The sequence below is a fragment of the Pogoniulus pusillus genome, chromosome 10 (assembly GCF_015220805.1).
Source record: "Pogoniulus pusillus isolate bPogPus1 chromosome 10, bPogPus1.pri, whole genome shotgun sequence".
Lineage (NCBI taxonomy): Eukaryota > Metazoa > Chordata > Aves > Piciformes > Lybiidae > Pogoniulus > Pogoniulus pusillus.
Genome location: NC_087273.1, coordinates 33,205,108 through 33,223,157, shown reverse-complemented (window position 1 = coordinate 33,223,157; position 18,050 = coordinate 33,205,108). Strand labels below are relative to the sequence as shown.

The following is an 18,050-nucleotide window of genomic DNA, read 5'->3' as shown; positions in this document are numbered from 1 at the left end:
AGTGCAGGAATGGGATAGATTTGCTAGAATGAGGGCCAAGTTCTCCAGAAGTTTGAAGATACTTCTTTCATTTAAAAGTAAAAAAATGTCAAGAAGAGTTACTGAAAACAATTTTATTTGGACTTACTTGGAGCTTTTATGTTGATCTGGGAAAAAAAAAGGCAGTTATGTAGCTACATAGATAAGTGCATGGACTTGAAGTGTGGATAGGGCTACAGAGATGCTGAAGGGACTGGAGCATCTCTGTGAGGAAGAAGGGCTGAGAGACCTGGGGCTGTTTAGCCTGGAGAAGAGCAGCCTGAGAGGGGATCTTGCCAATTGTGATTGATTTCTAAAGGGCAGGGACCAAAAAGGTGGGACCAGAAACTTTTCAGTGGTGCCCAGTGATAGGACAAGTGCCAGCGAAAACAAACTGTAACCCAGGAGGTTCCAGCTGAACATGAGGAGAAATGTCTTTGCTGTGAGGGTGCTGGAACTCTGGACTAGGCTGCCCAGAGAGGTTGTGGAGTCTTCTAGTCTGGAGAGATTCCAAACCCACCTGGATGTTGTGTTTCTGTGCAACCTTCTGTCAGTGATCCTGCTTTAGCAGAGAGGAGATTGGACTAGATGATCTCCAGAGGTCCTTTCCAGCCCTCAGCGTTCTGGGATACTGTGATACTGAATGTTTGCAGAAGTCTTGTGATTTTGTGTATTGCTTCTGACTGCTGTAAATGTGGTTGCCAGTTTCAGCCCTACCTGCCAGCTGAGTGAAGGAGGTGGAATTGTCTGTGATCGTTGTCTTCCAGGCTACACCGGTTCTCAGTGTGAAAGGTGTGTACAGTAGCATTGGCTAACATATCTGTATTGTTGACATCTCTGAGAACATTCCAGGACAGGCTGGACACAGCTCTGAGCAACCTGCTCTGGTTGCACATGTCCCTGCTGATGGCAGGGGGACTGGACTAGATGACCTTTAAAGATCTCTTCAACCCAAACTCTTCTATGGTCACCATAAGTACTCAGCACTCCCTTGTACTCAACACTGGTCAGACCACACCTTGAGAACTGTGTCCAGTTCTGGGCCCTTCAATTCAAGAGAGATGTTGAGGTGCTGGAACATGTCCAGAGAAGGGCAGCAAAGCTGGTGAGAGGTCTGGAACACAAGGCCTATGATGAGAGGCTGAGGGAGCTGGGGGTGTGCAGCCTGGAGAAGAGGAGGCTCAGGGGTGACCTCATTGCTGTCTACAGCTACCTGAAGGGAGGTTGTAGCCAGGTGGGGTTGGTCTCTTCTGCCAGGCAACCAGCAACAGAACAAGGGGACACAGCCTCAAGTTGTGCTGGGGGAGGTCTAGGCTGGATGTTAGGAAGTTGTTGGCAGAGAGAGTGATTGGCATTGGAATGGGCTGCCCAGGGAGGTGGTGGAGGCACCGTCCCTGGAGGTGTTGAAGCAAAGCCTGGCTGAGGCACTTAGTGCCATGGTCTGGTTGAGTGGCTAGGGCTGGGTGCTAGGTTGGCCTGGCTGATCTTGGAGGTCTCTTCCAACCTGCTTGATTCTATGATTTGTGATTCTAAGTAAGTGCTCACATCTTGAATTTTTGATTGCCCACATACAGCACATCTCTAATCAAGTTCTCCTCTCCATTTTGTCTTTGCTTGTAGAACAAGAGACACTTTAGATGAAAATGCCATAGGAAATACTCCTTTAGTTAGGCTGAGTGGTTAACATGACCTCATTCCAGGTGATAAAAGTTCTTAATCTCCTGTGTAGGTGTGCTAATGGTTACTATGGAAATCCTCTGGTTCCTGGACAATCCTGTGCTCCCTGTGAATGCAATGGTAATATAAACCCTGAAGAAGATGGCTACTGTGATACCTCCACAGGCCACTGCCTGAAGTGTCTGGGGAACACAGCAGGTCACCACTGTGAAAAATGTGCTGATGGCTTCTATGGCGATGCAGTGGTTGAGAAAAGCTGTCGTGGTAAGCTCTTACTATGACTCTTCAGACTTAAACCTCACAAAAGTGTGCAGCAGGATGGGTGAGGAGGTACAGCCCTCTGTTGAAAGAGTTAAACTTCAAATTGTGGGTTGGCAAGGGCAAGGCTGAGTGGGATGTATTATGCTGGGGTCTGGCACTTCATATTCTGGAAAGTTCCTTGTTCTTGCTTCACACTGTCCCTCCACTGACCTCCTATGGACATTTCCTACTTCTGAATGTCACAGCTAGGGGTGGAAGAAACAAACTTCTCAAATCTATCCATTCACAAAGGTTTTCTTTTTTCCAATCTTTCAACCCAGATGTGTAGTGCTGTTATTACTGAAGCCTGTTAATACCTCTGGCATATAGAGTGGTGAAACAGTGCAGACCTCATTAGAAGTTCTGTGTAATAATGCCTATAATGAGAAATTAATCTTGATGTCTTTTTGTCTAAAACTTAAGCCTGTGCCTGCCATGTGAATGGTTCCCTGTCGAGTACTTGTCATCATGAAACAGGCTCCTGTCGCTGCAGATTGAATGTGGTTGGAGAAAGATGTGATCAGTGCTTGGTAAGCAAATATTTACCTGTTCCTTCCATATAGATGATCATTAAGGTCCCTTCCAGCTCAAGCCATTCTATGTTTTCTTGTGTCTTCATCCATATTTATCTCTAGATATTGATTAGAGCAGATACAGAGAATAGCAGCAGATATATTTAGGGTAGAGAGGACCTCTTGATGGAGCAGAGACCAAAGGTTTGCTCCACAGATTTTTGCAGTGGCCTGTCTGTGCTCTTTGCAGATGAGAAGCTCTGTAGTTCTCTCAGCACCTTCCTGAAGAGAGCTGTTCAAGCTAAAACTGCACTTGGCTAGGTTTAGATTAGACATGAGGGAAGATTTCTTCCCCAGAAGGGATGTCAAGCCCTGGAATAGTCTGTCCAGGTCAGTGGTGGAGTCTCCATCCCTGGAGAGATTGAGAAGCCATGAAGATGTGATGTTGAAGGATGGTTTAGTGGTGGACTTGTCAGTGGTGGGTCAATGATTGGACTTGATGATCCGAGAGTCTCTCCAACCAAAAGGGTTCTGTGATTCCATGATTCTCTGACAGTATGTCATCACATTGGCTTACTGGAAAGCCACACTGAGCACTGCTAACTTGAAGGGATCTTAGCCCTACTTCTCCAAAAGGAGGTCTGAGTGGGAATATCAGAATCATAGAATAAATGTGGTTGGTGATCATATGGCTGAATGCCAGAAAAATGATTCAACTAAAAAGCAGGTCTCTTGTAAGAACAAGCACATGTTCAGTAGTGGCACAAAACAGAGGTTTCCATTCTTTGCTAAGTGTACTCAGAGACTAGAATGTTCCCACTTGCTTGCCTTGTTCCAGCCCAGCTCAATGCCTTTCAATCCTCGTGTCTCATAGGTATCTGACTTGCTCTGTTCTGGTTCTTCATTAACATTCAGAGAAATGTGGGCATGATCAGCAGAGCCCACCCTCACTTCATAGGCATCTTTAAATTAGCCTCAGATATTAAGACAGAGTCTCACTGAAGAGGTGGAGGACCAACAGTATGTTTCAAGGTTCACTTCTTCATCCCAGTGCATAGCTGGGAACTGTGAAGAGATAAAGACAGGGAGTCAGGAGGATGACAAAAGCCCAAGAGAATGAGACCAGACTCTCAGTGGTGCACAGCAACAGAAGAAGGGGGCAACAGGCACAAATTGGAACCCAGGGTATTCCATCTGAGCACGAGGAGAAACTTTGCTGTGAGGGTGCTGAAGCCCTGGAGTAGGCTGCCCAGGGAGTTTTCTGAGTCTCCTTCTCTGGAGAGATTCCAAAACCACCTGGACATTGTGACCCTGGGCAGCCTGCTCTGGGTGCTTTTGCAGGTTGGTTGGACTCGTTGATCTCCACAGGTCCCTTCTGCCCTCCACCATGCTGGGATTCTGAGAGTCCTCCCATAGCAGTCACACAGTGCTGAGCAATACCCATACAGGTCAACAGCAGGGAAAGCAACTGAGAGACTCTAAGAATGTGCATTGTTTCCAAAAATGAATGAAACATAGCTCAAACATATCCTCTTCCTGTCCAACAGAATGGTTATTATGGGCTGCTGACTGGAATTGGCTGCATTCCCTGCAACTGCAGTCAGTTTGGCTCTGTCTCTGAGGACTGTGACCACCACGGGCAGTGTCGCTGCATACCAGGAGTGACTGGAGAGAAGTGCGATCGCTGTGCTCATGGCTTTCACACCTTCCAGGATGGTGGCTGCACACGTAAGCTCTAACCCCATGCTCCTCTCAGGGCTTCTCAGAAGTTTATTTCAGCAATATATTTTACATTAAACTCTGGCAAAAGTTGAGGCAGGGAACAAAACATTTCTGTGGCTGCTTATTGCGTGTTTCCTCATAAAAGGTGATGACTGGGAAATAACAACTCATAAAGTATGCCTGAGAGAAATGCTGCATCCTCAATAGCTTCTTTGTCTCTTGTACAAAAGCCTTCAGCCCTTCAGAGAAAAAGAATTCTTTTATTTCCAATATAAAACAGCTACTTTGACAGATTTTTTTTCATCTTTTTCATTTAATTCTTATCAAAGTATAGAATATTTAAGCTGTCACTGCCACTTGTCCTACCAGTACCCAAATGTGGATAAGTTTTAGTCATAACAGAGAAAAAAGTGTTTATCCATACCATCAAGAAACCCCAAATTTATCATGTTAACAAGGTGCCCTTCTCAACAGAGTATAGCTAAAGGAATGCCTAGGCCTTTTTCCAACCTGGCACATTTTTTCCATGCCTCGAATAATATAGTAATGAGATCTGCAGTGAGATTATGTGTTAGGATTATGTTTTGGAATGTATATACCCTGTCTTTCCTGAGAATCAAAGGTCCCTTGGGCTTCCTTGAGCCATTTCACTCCCAAAAATGTTATTAAAGCAATTAATCAACCTGCTTTTCTGTGCTTTTGCTTTTTAGGAAGAATGATATCGAGTTGCTTAAAAAAATGTGTGTTTCCTCCAGCAGTTAACCATAAAAATAATTTTCCATCCCTATTATCCACTAAGCTACTCTTGAAAAGCACTAATTCCCAAGGTTAATCTCTTCACCTACTTGGGAAGGTTATCACATCTCCAGCGATAAAGCTGGTGAGAGGCCTGGAGCACAGCCCTGTGAGGAGAGGCTGAGGGAGCTGGGGGTGTGCAGCCTGGAGAAGAGGAGGCTCGGGGGGACCTCATTGCTGTCTACAACTACCTGAAGGGAGGCTGGAGCCAGGTGGGGGATGGTCTCTTCTTCCAGGCAACCAGCAACAGAACAAGGGGACACAGTCTCAAGTTGTGCCAGGGGAGGTCTAGGCTGAGTGTTAGGAGGAAGTTGTTGGCAGAGAGAGTGATTGGCATTGGAATGGGCTGCCCAGGGAGGTGGTGGAGTCACCATCCCTGAAGGTGTTGAAGCAAAGCCTGGCTGAGGCACTTAGTGCCATGGTCTGGTTGACTGGCTAGGGCTGGGTGCTAGGTTGGCCTGGATGATCTTGGAGGTCTCTTCCAACATGGCTGATTCTATGATTATTTTTTTTTTCGTAGGAGTTCTGTATCCTCTATAACATATTTTTTTTGTCCCTACAAATCTACTCATCCTCTACAATAACTTTGGCTTCACTATTAAAATCCTTTGTAAACCACCAAACAGGTCTTGTTATGATGTGGTTTGGGAGCCTTTATCCCACACCCACACTTGGATTCACCAGGCTAGCTCAGACAGCTTGGAAGTTAAGATGAAGCTATATTTACAGCATAGCACAAAAATACAAGCACATACATACAACATTTACAGGTATTTACAGTTATATACAAGTTAGAAGTAATAACAAAATTCAGAATCCCTTCTGGGCAGAGAAATTGCTTAGCAGGGCTCACAACCAACTCCCCCTTCTTCTTCCCACTCCTTTATCTCACAAATAACCAAATAAGCCCTTGTATAGCTCACCTGATTAATTGCAGAGATCAGAGGTGAGACATCCAAGATGATAAGGGGTTAGAAGGAAATTATGAGATTGAGTTACACAGGTTCAGGCAGAGGAGTGAGCAGGGCAAACTTTATTTATATTTTGGCTTTTTTATATCTCTCAGGAAAGCAATGAAGTGATAGAGACATCACCATTATTTTATTTTCACAGCCAATGATCTGATTTTTCTCATTACAATATTCTACTTAGCCTCAAAGCAGCACTTGTTGGACTCTCAGTAAAGATGAAATGTCACTGTGGTCTTAGTCTACTTCTCAGTGATCAGGGATGGCAGGGAGTTCCTAGTGAAATGGACCAACTGGAGAGTTCTATCTACCTTGGAATGTTCAAAGCCAGGTTGCATGGGGCCTTGAACAACCTGGTCTAGTAGAAGGTGTCTCTACCCATGCAGGAGAGTTGGAGCTAAATGATCTTCAAGGTCCCTTCTAACCCAAACCATTCTATGATTCTATCAGTGATCTTGGGAGTTCTTTTGTAGCTAAAGCAAAGATAAATTTAATCATGTGGTCCTATTTCTCTTACAGCCTGTGACTGTGCTCATACTCAGAACAACTGCGATGCTGATTCTGGCCAATGCATTTGTCCCCCTCACACTCGGGGTCCAAAATGTGAACTCTGTGAGGCAAATCACTGGGGACTCTCTCCTGAACTTGGCTGCAAGGTATGGTAGGCTGGCTGAAAAACCATGACCATTGAAAGCATTTCACCTTATATTAATGTCAGAGTGGATCTTGTTTTCAGAGCCTCTTGTTAATGCCCCCTCCATAGAGATGTTCAAGGCCACGTCGGACAGGGCCTTGAGCAACCTCATCTAGTAGAAAGTGTCCCTGCCAGTGAAGGGGGCTTTGAACTAGATCTTCCTTCCAACCCAAACCTATCCATGATGTTGATTCTCTTTCTTCAAGTGTTGGTGCAGCATGCTCACATCAAAAGCAGGCTGTAAAGTGAGGAACCATCTAAGAAAGCTGTCTCAAAACCATTGAACCAAGTACCTATTTTGGATAGGTGCAGAGGTCATAGTGATATTTTAAAGTGTGTATTCCAACTTATTAGTTGCTTAAGTAATGGTGCTAAGCCAGCTTTTCAGCAACAAGGAACACAGTTCCTGTGCTATTCAGGGAGCGAGGATGTGTCATGGAGGCAGGAAATTCACGTGGCCAAGTCAGGAATTATGAAAAAGGTAATGATTTTATTGTCTTGGAACCCTACCCCCAAACTATATACAAAAAATTAGTTTAGTTTATTAACAGATTGTTTGCTCAGGAATTTCTTCCAAAAGGATGTTACAGATAAACTTAGAGATTTAGAAAGTCAGGAAGTGGAAAAGGCTAAGCTGTAAACACAGCTTTACCTCACTATCAATCAGGCTGAGCAGAAGATTAAGGGAACAGCAGGTCTTACTCGTGGAGGTGAGATAGGCACTCAGCAATGATCCCTTAGTGGTTTCCTCTGCAGGAGCAGCCTCCTGACATTGTAGGCAATATCCAGTATTAGAGATCCATGCCATGGAAGCCCAAGGCAAGTGGCAGAGCTGCCAAACTCGGAAATGTATCACAGTATCACCAAGGTTGGAAGAGACCTCACAGATCATCAAGTCCAACCCTTTACCACAGTGCCCAAGGCTAGACCATGGCACCAAGTGCCACGTCCAATCCTGCCTTGAACAGCTCCAGGGCCGGCGACTCCACCACCTCCCCGGGCAGCCCATTCCAGTGTCCAATGACTCTCTCAGTGAAGAACTTTCTCCTCACCTCGAGCCTAAATTTCCCCTGGCGCAGCCTGAGGCTGTGTCCTCTCATTCTGGTGCTGGCCACCTGAGAGAAGAGAGCAACCTCCCCCTGGCCACAACCACCCCTCAGGTAGTTGTAGACAGCAATAAGGTCACCCCTGAGCCTCCTCTTCTCCAGGCTAACCAATCCCAGCTCCCTCAGCCTCTCCTCGTAGGGCTGTGCTCGAGACCTCTCCCCAGCCTCGTCGCCCTTCTCTGGACACGCTCGAGCATCTCAGTGTCCTTCCTAAACTGGGGGGCCCAGAACTGAACGCAGTACTCGAGGTGTGGTACTTCTTCCCGAGTGGGATGCTTGTGGAACGATGCTGCCTTCACAGTGGCAGGGCAGAGCCAAAACTGCTAGGGTCCCCAGTCCAGGAGGCAGCCAGGAAGGTGGCTTCTGATATGGTCTGAGAGAGGGTGGTCCAGATGCCACCGGCTGTTACTCAAAGGACCCCAGGCTTGCCCAGCCTGCTGGTTTGCACAGAATGGTGCAAAGTGGGGAGAACCCTGCAAAAGCAGGGATGGGATAAAACCAAGAGCCATACAGAAGGTAGGAGCCATCCAAAAGCAGGGACAGTCCAGTCATGGCAGGAACCTGTCCTTCACAGTGGCAGGGGACTCTCAAGGCAGCAAGTCTCAAGTCAGGAGCCCCAAGGCAGGAGCCCTTGCTCTCTTTATGCTTTTCCTAGACAAAGTGTCCATTTACCTTTCATACAGGGTGCAAAAACCCAGCCAACCCCCAGCCCAATTCCAGTGCGGGCTTCCACACAGGTCAGCCCACGTGCAGAAAGGAACCTTTGCTACCCCCGCTTCAAGTCCCCAGGGTGTGTGGGGGAAAGCAGTGTTTGCACCTTCTTCTCCCATTCAAACCCGTGGAGAGAGAGGGAAAAGAGAGGAATTTGAGGTACCCCTGGACAGGATGTTTTGGTTTTAAGCACGAGGAAATGCAGCTTGTCTTGTAAGTCCCCGCACGCTTCTTTCCTGCACGTTTAAAACTGAAGTGGTATAAGTTGGTTTAATGTTTTGTGAATGTAAACCTGGTGACTCCTATTATCTCAGCTTAATATTTATGATTAAGCAGTAAAATGCCAGCTCAGAGTAGCAGCTACTTATGCAATTAGGTTCATGCAGTGAAATTTTGACAGATCTGGCACTGGGCCAACTTTTATGTGTGTTGAAATTTTAAAAGCCTTGCAGGAATAGAATGGGTAATTTCAGTGGAGAAACCACAAATAAGATCAGCTTGACAAGGTCTGTCATTATGTGAAGTGCTTGTTGATAAGTACTTGACAGGCACAAGAGTCAGAGAAATTGTTTTCTTTATTTTCTCTTTTAGAGTAAGGATGATAAAATAGGCCTATAATATCTCTTCAGAGTTTACTATCTCAGTAATTTATAGCAACTCATATGACAGCCTGAACCACTGCTCTGTCACCTGCCAGCCCAGGGTCATTCTTGCTTAATGCTCTGCCAATACAGTGTTCTGCTACCCCTCCACTTCCCCTTGAAGTGTTCCTTTCATGGAGTGACTCCACAGCTCTTGCCAATGATCAAGTTCAGCTAAATGTGTAATTGCTTGTTCCTAAGTTGGTTTGCATTCCTTTTGGTTACAGCATCACAGTAATGAACATGGAACCATTCCAGGTCAGGTTGGAGTGGCTCTGAGCAACCTGATCTAGTTGAAGACATCTCTGCTCAGTGTTTGGGGGGTGGACGAAGCGAGCTTTAAAGATCCCTTCCAACCCAGCCTATGATTGTATAAATCACTCTAAGTTATTTCAGTTACTTTCTTGATGCCACAAACAATACCTGTGATCTGCAGCTCACTGTCCCAGCAGATGCACCCCTGTGCTGAACATAGTCTGCTGTGGCAGGCTGAGGCCACAGAATCCCAGTGTGGTGAGGGTCGGAAGGCACTTGTGGAAGTCCATCTAGTCCAATCACTGTGATGAAGCAAAGTCACCCACAGCATCATAGGAAAGAAGCTCCTGGGTTCTAGTTTGTGTCTGCTGACCCTTGTCCTATCACAGGACATCACTGAAAAGAATCTGGTCCCATCCTCTTGCCCCCCACCCTCTAGCTCTTGCTGAGCATTGAGAAGATCCTCGCTTCGGCTGCTGTTCTCCAGGCTAAACAGCCCCAGGTCTCTCAGCCTTTCCTCCTTACAGAGATACTTCAGTCTCTACAGCTGTACCCACGGCTCCACTGAACTCTCTCCAGTCTCTGGAACTGGAGAACCAAAACTTAAGTCACTTGGTCACAAAGTGTATTTGTGGAGTACCTCTGTCCTAGAGTACCAAGCTGCTTGATGCAAAGAGTAGCAATAGTGAGCAGCAAACTTGTGGAAAAACACTGAAGGATCTATGGTGATGCTAAGAGATGTTGTGGGTCTTTGTGTAGAGTGCTTTACAAAACATCAACCTTTCATCTGAAAGAGACAAGTGAGGAAAGAAGACTCAGGTGCAATGTTCAGGCAGTTGCTGACAGATGGAATATGCTCCTTACCTGCACTGCTAGAAATAACCACAGGGCAAAGCTGGACTTGTTAAGTAACCACAGATAGGAAATGAAAACAGAAGATTAGATGTACTCTGCTTAAGAAAAACCCAAACAAACCAAAGACAAATTGAGTACAACCACCTTAAATATTTGAACTGTTATTCAGTGCATAATGTAGGATGTGCTCTGCCAGGGAGCAGTGATCCTTTGGTGCTGAGCTTCCCATCGGTAGGGTGCCCTGAGATTCTTGATTCCTCATCAAGTAGGAAATGAAGCTAAAGTAAGATGTAGAGCCTGCTTGAAATCTGAAATCCACTGGGAATGATTCTTGTACCTATTGTATTTACTAAATTGTTGTACTTGCAGATTTCTTTCATCCAACATTTACAGAAGAGTACTTTCATTTACTTGCTGCACTCCATTCCCAGCGTTTAAAATACAATCTTTTGGATTCCTTCAACTCCTTTGGATTCCCAGCCAGATGCTAGTGGTGTTCCCCAAGGGTCAGTGCTGGGCCCAGTCCTGTTCAGCATCTTTATTGATGATCTGGAGAAGGGGATTGAGTCCAGTATCAGTAAGTTTGCAGATGGCACCAAGCTAGGGGCAGGTGTGGATGTGTTGGAAGGTAGGAGAGCCCTGCAGAGGGACCTGGACAGGCTGGATGGGTGGGCAGAGGTCAAGGAGATGACATTTAACAAGGCCAAGTGTAGGGTTCTGCTCTTTGGCCAAAACAACCCAAAGCAGCACTACAGGCTGGGGACTGAGTGGCTGGAGAGCAGCCAGGCAGAAAGGGACCTGGGGGTACTGGTAAATAGTAGGCTGAAGATGAGCCAGCAGTGTGCCCAGGTGGCCAAGAGAGCCAATGGCATCCTGGCCTGCATCAGGAGCAGTGTGGCCAGTAGGACAAGAGAGGTTATTCTGCCCCTGTACTCAGCACTGGTCAGGCCACACCTTGAGTATTGTGTCCAGTTCTGGGTCACTCAATTCAAGAGAGATGTTGAGGTGCTGCAACGTGTCCAGAGAAGGGCAGCAAGGCTGCTGAGGGGCCTGGAACACAAACCCTATGAGGAGAGGCTGAGGGAGCTGGGGGTGTGCAGCCTGGAGAAGAGGAGGCTCAGGGGGGACCTCATTGCTGTCTACAACTACCTGAAGGGAGGCTGTAGCCAGGTGCAGCCAGCAATAGAACAAGGGGACACAGTCTCAAGTTGTGCTGGGGTAGGTCTAGGCTGGATGTTAAGAGGAAGTTGTTGGCAGACAGAGTGATTGGCATTGGAATGGGCTGCCCAGGGAGGTGGTGGAGTCGCTGTCCCTGGAGGTGTTGAAGCAAAGCCTGGATGAGGCACTTAGTGCCATGGTCTAGTTGATTGGACAGGGCTGGGTGCTAGGTTGGCCTGGATGATCTTGGAGGTCTCTTCCAACCTGGCTGATTCTATGATTTAGGAAGCAACAAAGCTTCTTTCTGCCATCCCCTGGAAGTGCAGTTTTTTGTTCAGACACAAACCAACCAACCATAATTCTTTGTGGAGATTCTCTTTTGTTTTGACAAACATGGAGTTTCAAGGGCCACTCTCCATTGAATGTGCTGGTTTTGTTGTAACAAAGTTGATTTTAAAGGTCTGCTATTTATCATCAATTTTCTTTTCTTCCAAGGCCTGCAACTGTAGCCACGATGGTTCAACCCATCCCCAGTGTGATGTATTGACAGGTCAATGCCAGTGCAGAGCTGAATTTGGAGGATCAGATTGTTCCAAGTGTGCTTTTGGCTACAGGGACTACCCAGACTGCGTTGCCTGTGACTGTGACTTGAATGGAACCAAAGCAGAGTTGTGTGATGATGCCAAAGGACTTTGTGGTTGTGAAGAAGAAACTGGCATCTGTACCTGCAAGGTACTGAAGTTTCAGACCCTTTGGGGAAAGCATTAGGGTTTTCTGGACTCTACTTTGTACTGGTGAGACCCCACCTGGAGTACTCTGTACAGTTCTGGAGCCCCTGTTACAAGAGGGATATGGATATCCTGGAAGATGTCCAGAGAAGGGCCATGAGTATGATCAGAGGGCTGGAGCCAGGTGGGGGTTGGCCTCTTCTCCCAGGCAACCAGCAACAGAAGAAGGGGACACAGTCTCAAGTTGTGCCAGGGGAGGTATAGGCTGGATGTTAGGAGTGATTGGCATTGGAATGAGCTGCCCAGGGAGGTGATGGAATCGATGTCCCTGGAGGAGCTCAAGCAAAGCCTGGCTGAGGCACTTAGTGCCATGGTCTAGTTGATTGGCCAGGGCTGGGTGCTAGGTTGGCCTGGGTGATCTTGGAGGTCTCTTCCAACCTGGCTCATTCTATGATTCTGTGATTCAGCACTGTTAATATTTGCTAGAAACTCAAATCCATGATTTCAGCTTGAATGTTCTGTGGCTTTTAATTAAAAGAAGCCCAGCAAACAGCACTGGAAAACAATACTAAGAATAATGTACAGTAAAAGAGAATAGTTACAGTAATTAACCTTGTTCTATGTAGGATTCTTAAGAGCAGGTTAATTATTGTTACTATTCTATGTAGGATTCTTAAAAGGATTACAATAATTAACTTCCTCTTAGCAATTTTACACAGCACCCAGTTTTTCTTCACATAAGAACCATCTTTTATTCAGCTAGCAGAGTAACACAAGTCTTCTGAACTGTTGCTTTTTTGTTTCCTCCAGGAAAATGTCTTTGGTCTACAGTGCAGTGAATGTAAGCCTGGAACTTTTGCCCTGTCTGCTGGCAATGCCTTAGGTTGTACTCCATGCTTCTGCTTTGGGATGTCCACCTCTTGTTCAGAGCTAGAAGATCATGTGAGAATCCCTGTAAGTAAAGTGACATGGATATGAAGACACAGTTTGGAGTTATCCTCAGGTTAGGTGCCACAGTGGTATGCCTAAGGTCACCTCCATGACTCATGTCTGCCTTAGAGGCAGCGGCATGTGGGAGAACACAAAAGGAAGCAGGTTGGAAGGAAGAAGCTAAGTGGCCTTAGTCTGATTTTTGAAACCTTATGTTTCACTCTTCACTTCTTATACCAAAGTACAATTAGACATGCTTCCCAGGCTACTGGTTTGGCTGTTTATGATGCTACTCTGCATTGGTGAGACCCCCACCTGCAGTGCTGGGTCCAGCTGTGGAGTCCTCAGCGCGGAAGCGACATGGACCTGTTGAAGCCTCCTGAGCAGGCCACGATAATGATGGCAGAGCTGGAAGCCCTCTGCTGTGAGGACAGGCTGAAAGAGCTGGGGTTGTTCAGCCTGGAGAAGAGAAGACTCCAGGGAGAACTTTCAGTACTTCAAGAGGCTAATCAGAAAGCTGGGGACAAACTTTTTAGGAGGGCCTATTGTGACAGGACAGAGAGTGGTGGTGTTGAGCTTAAAGAGGGAGAGTCAGACTTGAGAGATGAAAGAATCTTTTTACACCAAGGGTGATAAAACCCTCTCCCAGGTTGCCCCAAGAGGTGATAGATGCCTCATCCCTTGAACCATTCCAGGTGAGGTTGTCTGGGGCTCTGAGCAACCTGTTCTTGTCTGGGGCTCTGAGCAACCTGTTCTAGTTGTAGATGTCCCTACTGATTGCAAATGAGGTTTTTAAGTCCCTTCCAACCCAAACCATTCTGTATTCTTTAGTACACTGAGAATGTTTTTGCTGAATGCCTCTTTGGCTCTTTGTGTTGCAGCTAACCTTGACTCCAGATCAGTCCATTCTGCATGTAGTAGCTCAGAGTAACCTGACTGGAACAGTGGCAGGAGTATTTTCTCAATTTCCTGATGTTTTACTGGATGCTGCCATAGTCAGAAAACACTTAAACACAGAAACATTTTACTGGAAGTTACCAGAGCAGTTTCAGGGAGACCAGGTAAGACCATTAAATAGTTAGAATGCTTCATAGGTTATTTCTCTATTGTCTAACAGTCACTTTTTCATTGTTTAGCAGTCATTTTGTCTCTCTATTCTGTGTTAGTTCTCTTCTTGTAGGTCAATTATCAGTGTTGAAGGGCTTGAATTCATTTGCATTGGCTTAGATGACACTTAAAGGTGCCTCCCAACCTAAAGCATCCTGTCACTTACAGCAAACACAAACAATAGGTTTGCATTGCCCTTTCCTGGTGAGGATTTTCCTGACTCTGCAAATTGGTAACACCCACATTTACTTACCATGTTGCCCTGCAGACATTGTGAGGTGAGGAACAGAGTAATGCTCTATTCAGTTTTAGTTTAAAGACCTGAAAGAGTTTCCAACCTTGATGCTAGGTTTCAGTAGACAGCTCATGGAATCCCTACTGCTTCAGAATTCAGTGGAAGTGGAGTGCACACCTTGAAAGGGCATAAAAGAGGAACCTGAGATGACTTCCTAGAAATATGCATTTAACCTTGGTGCAGAAACTGCTGAGCTCAAATCAGTGTTTGTGTTTTATTGCCAATCCATCAATGAACTGACAGTTTTCAAGCCTTTTGATGTCATGAAGTTATTTTCAGCTAGTAACCTTGGAGTAAATAAGAGTAATTCTTTTTTTCTCCAAACAGCTCATGGCCTATGGAGGGAAGCTGAGATACACTGTTGCTTTTTATGCTTTGGATGGCTTTGGAACAGCAAACTTTGAGCCACAGATCCTGATGAAAGGAGGTCACACTAGCAAGTTGGTCATCTATGTAGATGTCCCTCCCCCAGAAAATGGAGTAAGAACTGACAAGGAAGTAGAAATGAAGGAGGTAAGTCAAAATATTGATGTGGAAATCACAAAATACCCACATGGTAGGGATTGGAGTGACCTCTGGAGATCACCTAGTCCAAGCTCCCTGCTAAGGTGGAGTTGCCCACAGCAGGTTGCACAGGATTGCAATGTCCAGGCAGGTTTGGAATCTATCCAGAAAAGGAGGCTCCACAACCTCTCTGGGCTGCCTGCTGCAGGGCTCCAGCATCCTCACAGCAAAGAAGCTTCTGATCATATTCAGATGGAAGGGTTGAGGGAGAACCTTCTCACTCTCTGCAACTCATTGAAAGGAGGTTAGAGTGACAAGGGGATCAGTATCTTCTTTTGAATAATGAGTGAGGAAACAGTCTCAGGTTGCACGAGGTAGGTTTGGGTTGCACATTAGTGTGATGGTTTGGGTATTCCCTGCCCCCCCACACTTTAGAAATCACCCAGACTAGACTCAGTTGGGCTCTGGGAATATAGATGAAGCTATTTATTTACAGCTAGCACAATATACAAGCAGTTATTTACAGTATATACAGTTATAGACAGAAATATACAAGGTAAAAGGTAATACAGGAACACAACAGCCCTCCCAGAAACCTGAGCCCCCAGGAGGGGCTCTCAACCATCCCTGCACCTTCCCCCTGCCCCTCTCAACCTTACCCCAGTCCTAAAGAAGAATAGAGGTTCAGCCAAGAGGTTATGAAGCAAAGTGGGTTAGGCCAAATGGAAAGTGAGGTTAGGGAGTAAGATGTTGCTCAGCCAACAGCCCAAGCCAGTGTGAGAGAAAATGGCGAGAGTGTTATCTAATGATTTAATTTCTTCTATCCAAACTCTTCAGAGAGACTCTGAGGGAAGTAGACATCACCATTGTTTTCCTTTCACATCCTGTGATCTAGTTCTTCTCACCAAAACATTCTAGCCTGCTTCAAACTAGCACAATTAGGAACAATTTCTTCCCCCAGAAGGGTTGCCAAGCCCTGGAACAGGCTGTCCAGGGCAGTGGTGGCATCATCATCCCTAAAAGTTGTGAAGTTGTGTAGATGTGGTGCTAAGAGACATGGTTTAGTGGCAACCTGGTTGTGCTGGGTTAATGGTTGGACTTGATGGTCTGAAAGGTCTCTTCCAACCAAAGCAGTTCTGTGAAGTTCACTTTAACACTCCTGATTTTAACAAGATGTGTTTTATTTCCCTAGGATTCTTGGAAGTATTTTAACTCTGTGTCTGAAGAGCCTGTCTTGCATTCTGACTTCATGTCGGTGCTAAGCAATGTGGAATACATCCTTATCAAGGCAGCTTATGGACAAGGATTGCAGCAAAGCAGGTAGAGCAGTCTCTGATTGCATTTGCTTCTTGTACTGGATTTAGTTTAACCTAGAAGTAGTTCTAGCTGAGCAGTACAGTAAAGATTTCACCCAAATCAGAGCAGCTTCTAAATGCCATTTTATAACTGCTGGGAAGAAGTCTGCTTCCACCTCCAGATTTGGAGTTATTTTTGATTCAGAAGCCCTCAACTTGCTTGTTCTGTCCAAAAGTTTGTGGGACAAAGTGAATGTATTTCTGTCTAGTGCTTCTGGGGCAGAAATACTCTTGCATGGTCAACTTCTGAAGTTCAATGGAGGTCAACCTCTATTAATTTGTTGTTGATGGTCCTGAAATCCCATAAATAAGTATAGAATCTTTGGGGTTTAGCAAGGAGTACTGCATCCAGTTCTGGAGCTCCCATTACGAGACAGATGTGAACATGCTGGAGCATGTCCAGAGAAGAGCCACGAGGATGCTCAAAGGGCTGGAGCAGCTCTGCTATGAGAACAGACTGAAAGAGTTGGGGCTGTGCAGGCTGGAGAGGAGGAAGCTCCCAGGTCACCTTATTGTGGCCTTTCAGTATCTGAAAGGGGCCTACAGAAAAGCTGGGGAGGGACTTTTAGGCTCTCAGGGAGTGAGAGGACTAGGGGAAATGGAGCAAAGCAGGAGGTGGGGAGATTCAGAGTGGACGTGAGGAGGAAGTTGTTGAGCATGAGAGTGGTGAGAGGCTGGAATGGGTTGCCCAGGGAGGTGGTTGAGACCCCATCCCTGGAGGTGTTTAAGGGCTGGCTGCCTGAGGCTGTGGCCAGCCTGCTCTAGGGTAGTGTGACCCTGGCCATGGCAGGCAGACTGGAACTGGATGATTCTTGTGGTCCCTTCCAACCCTGACTGATTGTATGATTCTATTTGAATGGGGAAAAGGGAATCCTGGGAGATAATCCATCATAGAATGGTTTGGATTGGAAGGGACATGGAAAGGTAATCTAACCCAACCCCCCACAGTCAGCAAGGACATCTTCTAGATTGTGTTGTTCAGAGGCTTGTCCAACTTGACCTAGAATGGTTCCAGGGATGAATTTTGATGTATGGTGTCCCTGACCTTGAAGCACAGAATCATAGAGTCACCTAGATTGGAAGTGATCTCTGAAGATCATCTAGCTCAACCCCCCTGCATTGAGCAGGTACATCCTTAACTAGGTCAGGTCACTCAGAGCCCCATCAAGCCTCACCTTGAATACTTCCAGGGATGGGACCTCAACCACCATACTGGGTGACCTGTTCCAGTGTTCAACCACCCTTTTAACATGCAATCTAAATTGTCTCTCCTCTGATTGAAAACCATTGCCCCTCATCCTATGACTGCAGGCCTGTGCAAAGGGTCTCTCTCCATCCTTCTTGGAGGTCCCTTTCAGGTCCTGGAACAGGTTGCTATTAGGTCTCCCCAGAGCCTTCTGGTCTCCAGGCTTAACAACCCGAACTCCCTCAGCCTGTAGCAGAGATGCAGCCCCCTGATCATTTTCCTGGCCCTCCTCTGGACTTGCTCCACCAGGTCCATGTCTTTCCTATGTTGAGGGCTCTAGAGCTGGATGCAGTACTCCAGGAGAGGTTTCACCAGAGCAGAGTGGCAGAATCCCCTCTCTGGATCTGCTGTCCACTCTCCTTTTGATGCAGCCCAGGATGCGATTTGCCTTCTGGGCAAATTTTGGTACTCAGGTTTGGATCTCCATTTTGCTGCTAGGACTTCTCTAAGTTGTTCACACTCTCTTCTGCTTC

At 46.2% G+C, this 18,050-nt stretch overlaps 1 protein-coding gene across 1 annotated transcript in view; it reads left to right on the top strand.

Annotated features, from left to right (window-relative positions):
* Positions 1–18,050, top strand: part of LAMA1 (laminin subunit alpha 1) — a 143,052-nt gene that overhangs the window by 62,179 nt on the left and 62,823 nt on the right. Inside the window, exons 18-27 of the mRNA XM_064150177.1 lie at positions 724–810; positions 1,748–1,959; positions 2,419–2,525; positions 4,055–4,235; positions 6,512–6,648; positions 11,908–12,144; positions 12,951–13,094; positions 13,952–14,131; positions 14,800–14,985; positions 16,169–16,296. Coding sequence (XP_064006247.1) covers positions 724–810; positions 1,748–1,959; positions 2,419–2,525; positions 4,055–4,235; positions 6,512–6,648; positions 11,908–12,144; positions 12,951–13,094; positions 13,952–14,131; positions 14,800–14,985; positions 16,169–16,296 — 1,599 coding nt within the window. The remainder of the gene's footprint in view (positions 1–723; positions 811–1,747; positions 1,960–2,418; positions 2,526–4,054; positions 4,236–6,511; positions 6,649–11,907; positions 12,145–12,950; positions 13,095–13,951; positions 14,132–14,799; positions 14,986–16,168; positions 16,297–18,050) is intronic.